The sequence below is a fragment of the Mauremys reevesii genome, linkage group 6, assembly GCF_016161935.1.
Source record: "Mauremys reevesii isolate NIE-2019 linkage group 6, ASM1616193v1, whole genome shotgun sequence".
NCBI classification, from domain to species: domain Eukaryota; kingdom Metazoa; phylum Chordata; order Testudines; family Geoemydidae; genus Mauremys; species Mauremys reevesii.
In genome coordinates this window covers 4,715,228-4,719,729 of record NC_052628.1, presented here as the reverse complement: position 1 = coordinate 4,719,729, position 4,502 = coordinate 4,715,228, and the positions used below count along the sequence as shown (strand labels likewise).

At 50.1% G+C, this 4,502-nt stretch overlaps 1 protein-coding gene across 1 annotated transcript; it reads left to right on the top strand.

The window, feature by feature from the left end:
* The first annotated feature begins 205 nt into the window (after positions 1 to 205).
* LOC120407438 (myogenesis-regulating glycosidase-like) lies at positions 206 to 2,803 on the top strand. Its single transcript, XM_039543075.1, has one exon. The coding sequence runs from the start codon at positions 554 to 556 to the stop codon at positions 2,648 to 2,650; it is 2,097 nt and encodes a 698-aa protein (XP_039399009.1). The 5' UTR covers positions 206 to 553; the 3' UTR covers positions 2,651 to 2,803.
* Positions 2,804 to 4,502: the final 1,699 nt, after the last annotated feature.

The following is a 4,502-nucleotide window of genomic DNA, read 5'->3' as shown; positions in this document are numbered from 1 at the left end:
GGAAAATACACCCAGGAATCTACTTGACCAAAAGACAAGAAGCCCGAGATCATTGTGGAGCTGCCAGCCTGCAGTCTCTGCTACCTACCCGTGTTTCTCCATAGAGCCCTGTCTGCTTCTCCCCGGCCCTCTAGCTTTGTCTCCTCCCCTCCTCCCAGCTTGGGTGAGCTGAGCCACATTGCAGCCAAGAGCTCACGGGAACCTTGGCATACCCACGGCTGAGAGAGTGGTATTATAATAACCCTCGCTCAGCTGCCAGGGAACAGAATGTACCAGACTGGAGAAAAGCTGCAAGTGAAAGCAGCACAGACAGGGAGTCTTCACCGAAGCTACAACAGGGATGATTTGGTCCATTAGCTGGATTCATTTAGTTGATGATTGTAACGTTTCACCCCCGTGCTGTGTCAGGGATCAGTGCCGCAGGACTGAATGGGTTTGGAGGAGATACTACGACTGACTGATTCTCCTGTTCATATTTCTCCTTGACGAGCCAGAGAAGAACAACACAGTAAGAAACAAAGCTCCTGGCCACAAGGTTTGGCTTCAGGGGCTCATGGAAAATCAGTCCTTTCATCGTTTAAGAAAGAACAGGAGCTCTGAAAAGGGGAATGCCATGGGAACACACCTTCCTGACAGCTTCACCCCGGGGAAGCCGAAGCCGTCCAAGGAGCTGAAGCCAATGATCGGTGCAGTAGTCGTCGGGCTCATCTTGTTCATTGCGGCGGTGGTGGCGTGGTGCTACTACACGGCGTCTCTCAGGAAGGCGGAGCGGCTAAAGACGGAATTGATGGACCTGAGGAAGGATGGGTTCATCATCAAAAACCACAATGGGGAGGTGGTCTTCAGACTGGCCTTCCAGTCGGGCACCCTCGACCTGGAGTCCTGCTCGAAAGAAGGGGAAATTTTAACCTGCACCAGGTCGGACAGAGGGAAGCTGAATTTCTTCATTCAGACAGTCAAGCCCAAGGACACGGTGATGTGCTACTGCGTCCGCTGGGAGGAGTTTGTGGTGGACACGGTGGTCGAGCACACCATGTTTTGGGAGGACGCTCACTGGTACGGGGGCTGTGAAATGAGCGTCCAGCACTGGCCAATCAGACTCCCAGGGTACCAGGAGCCCATGCCCTTTGTGACAAGTGACGTGTATTCCTTCAGGGGCAGCTTTGGAGGCATCTTGGAAAGGTACTGGCTGTCCTCAAAAGCGGCGGCTATAAAGATCAACAACTCGGTGCCCTTCCACCTGGGGTTTAACGCCAGTGAACGGTCGCTCTTCTTTCAAGCCAGGTATAAGGATTCTCCCTACAAACCTCCCCTTGGGCAGCAGCCTTTCCCGGAGCTGAGCTACCATGTCTGCGTCGGCTCGGATGTGACCTCCATTCACAAATACATGGTGCGCAGGTACTTTAACAAGCCTTCTAAGATTCCAGCAGAAAACGCCTTCCGGTACCCCATCTGGTCTACATGGGCTCTGTACAAAAACGATATTGACCAGGATAAGCTGTTGCGTTTTGCAGAAAAGATTAAAAAGTACCGGTTTAATTGCAGCCATATTGAAATCGACGACACCTACACACAGACTTATGGCGATTTCGACTTTGATCCGGTAAAGTTCCCTAATGTGACAGAAATGTTCAAAACGCTGAAAAACGAGGGATTTAAAGTTACCCTGTGGACTCATCCCTTTATAAACTACAATTCCTCCAATTTTGGAGTGGGGATAGAGCGGCAGCTCTTTATCAAGGAGCCGACAGGGAAACTCCCCGCGATGGTGAAGTGGTGGAATGGCATTGGCGCCATATTGGATTTTACCAATCCCACAACCAGGGAGTGGTTTCAGAGCCACCTGAAACAACTGCGGTCGAAGTACGGCATAGCGTCCTTTAAATTTGATGCTGGTGAGGTGAGCTACCTTCCAAAGCAGTTCAGCACCTTCAGGCCCTTGTCGGATCCCAGCATCTGGTCCAGACGGTACACGGAAATGGCCATTCCGTTCTACGAGCTCGCCGAAGTCAGGGTCGGCTACCAGTCCCAAAACATCTCATGCTTCTTCCGCATCATTGACCGCGACTCGGTTTGGGGATATGAGCTTGGCCTCAAGTCCCTGATCCCTACCGTGCTCACCATTAGCATGCTGGGATACCCTTTCATACTACCTGACATGATTGGAGGAAACTTTCTGCCAAACAAGACAGAAGGTGCTGTTGAAATCCCGGACCAGGAGCTGTACATCCGGTGGCTGGAGCTTTCGGCCTTCATGCCCTCCATGCAGTTCTCCATACCCCCCTGGCTCTATGACAAGGAAGTGATTGAGATTGCACAGAAGTTCACAGAGCTTCATGAGTCCCTGGTTGCCCCTCTCCTGTTGGAGCTGGCTGGAGAGGTCACCGACACGGGAGACCCCATCATACGGCCCATCTGGTGGATTTCTCCCCGTGATGAATTCGCTCACAAGATCGACTCCCAGTTCCTCATTGGGGACACCCTCATGGTGGCCCCTGTCCTGGAGCTGGGCAAGCAAGAGCGAGATGTGTATCTCCCGGCCGGCAAATGGCGCAGTTACAAAGGGGAGCTGTTTGAGAAGACCCCAGTCCTGTTAACAGACTATCCCGTTGACTTGGACGAAGTTGCTTATTTCCTTTGGGTATCATAATAAATGTAGCCATCAGTTTTAAGCTTTGTGAACAGGTGATGGATTGAAAAAACTAGGTAGCTCTGAGTTCCTGAGATAAACATGCCTCTCTGTGACGTTCTAAATAATGATCATGATTCCAATTGCACAGAACCATTTTTGTGTGTTAATAAACAGGACAATTAAAATAGCTTTGTATATATTTCATCCTTTAAAAGGTCCAGTTCCAAAGCTTAATGTCTTGGCTGTGGTATTATTTATCGATATAACATGTAAAGAAACACAGAGTCTACTAGGGTTTTTTCCCCAGGCCTATATGACATTGACGCTCTTTTTTTAAAGGGTACATTAGATGGCTTCCTTTATTCCACACTGACTCTGTTGATCCCATATCTTTATTGTATTTAAAAATCGCTTTGTCATTGGCTGAGGGATTCCTCAGAGCAGCGTAGTCCTTTAAAAGTGAACCGGTGACACTCCTGCAGAGCCTTCAAGTTCTTGCCACCACCACATGCGATGGTGTTGGATGCAGCAGCAAAGGGTGGTAACAATTGGCTGCAGACTGATTTATCAGAACAAGCAAAAATTAATGCTGGCGCTCAGTAACATTGTGGCAATAATTTCCCTCCACTGGGAAATATTAGTGACTGTTATAGATAGTAAAACTAAGCTAGCATACCTTTGGCCCCAAATCAGCAAAGCACTTAAGCACATGCTTAAATCCCATTGACTTCAAAGATTAAATCCCTAAACCTTGCTTAAGTACTTTGTGGAATAAGAGCTTTTACTATTATGGGATAGCGCACTGGATTGGAACTCAGGAGACCGAGATTCTATTCCTGGGCGAGCCATTGTCCTGCTGGGTGACCCTGACAAGTCACTTCTCTTCCTTTTGCCTCAGGTTCTCCATCTGTAAAAGGGGGATAATGATCAGAACTCCTAAGAGCCAGGAATTATTGTTATTAAAAAGTACCACCCCCCTTTCCAATAACTTTGGCAATACTCATTTAACTACCTTTCCATTCACCACTGAGAATAGCCTACAGGAAACAACCAGACCACATCCCCCATCTACCAAGCCCCATGGTTTGGCTCAGCGAGTAGCAGTAGGCCAAGCATCTCTTAGAAGATCTGTCTCCAGCAGCTACGGAGCTTCTCACCTGTCCTCCCCGCACTTAATCCAGTTTAGTGAGTCAGTTTTATTAAGGTGCTGTGTAAGCAGGACCTCCCTGGAGTCCATTTAGTTCTGCTACTGCCTTTTGCAATAGCTGGTTCATGCAGCAAAGTCTTCCATCGACAACATGGGTCGGCAATCTCTGGCATGCGGCTCGCCAGGATAAGCACCCTGGCGGGCCGGGCCAGTTTGTTTACCTGCTGCGTCGGCAGGTCCGGCCGACTGCAGCTCCCACTGGCCGCGGTTCGCTGTCCCAGGTCAATGGGGGTGGCAGGAAGCCGCAGCCAGCATATCCCTTGGCCCGCACCGCTTCCCACAGCCCCCATTGGCCTGGGACGGCGAACCGCGGCCAGCGGGAGCCGTGATCGGCTGAACCTGCCGACGCAGCAGGTAAACAAACTGACCCAGCCCACCAGGGTGCTTATCCTGGCGAGCCGCATGCCAGAGATTGCCGACCCCTGATCTACAACATCTCTCACCTAAGCCGCCATGGGAGGAGAGTCAAGAACCTTAGAACCCATCAGCAAAGCCCTGCTTGCTTAGAAATCTATTCCTTACCACAAGGCTAAAAACTCTAGCCACTCTCCCAGCCTCTCTGGGAGGTGTCTACCCCCCAAAATCCAAGTTTACGTGTAGTTCTGGTGAGCTCCCAAATAAGTGTCACTTGAGGAATTGGAGGTAGGTAGCCTTTGTAGGGCA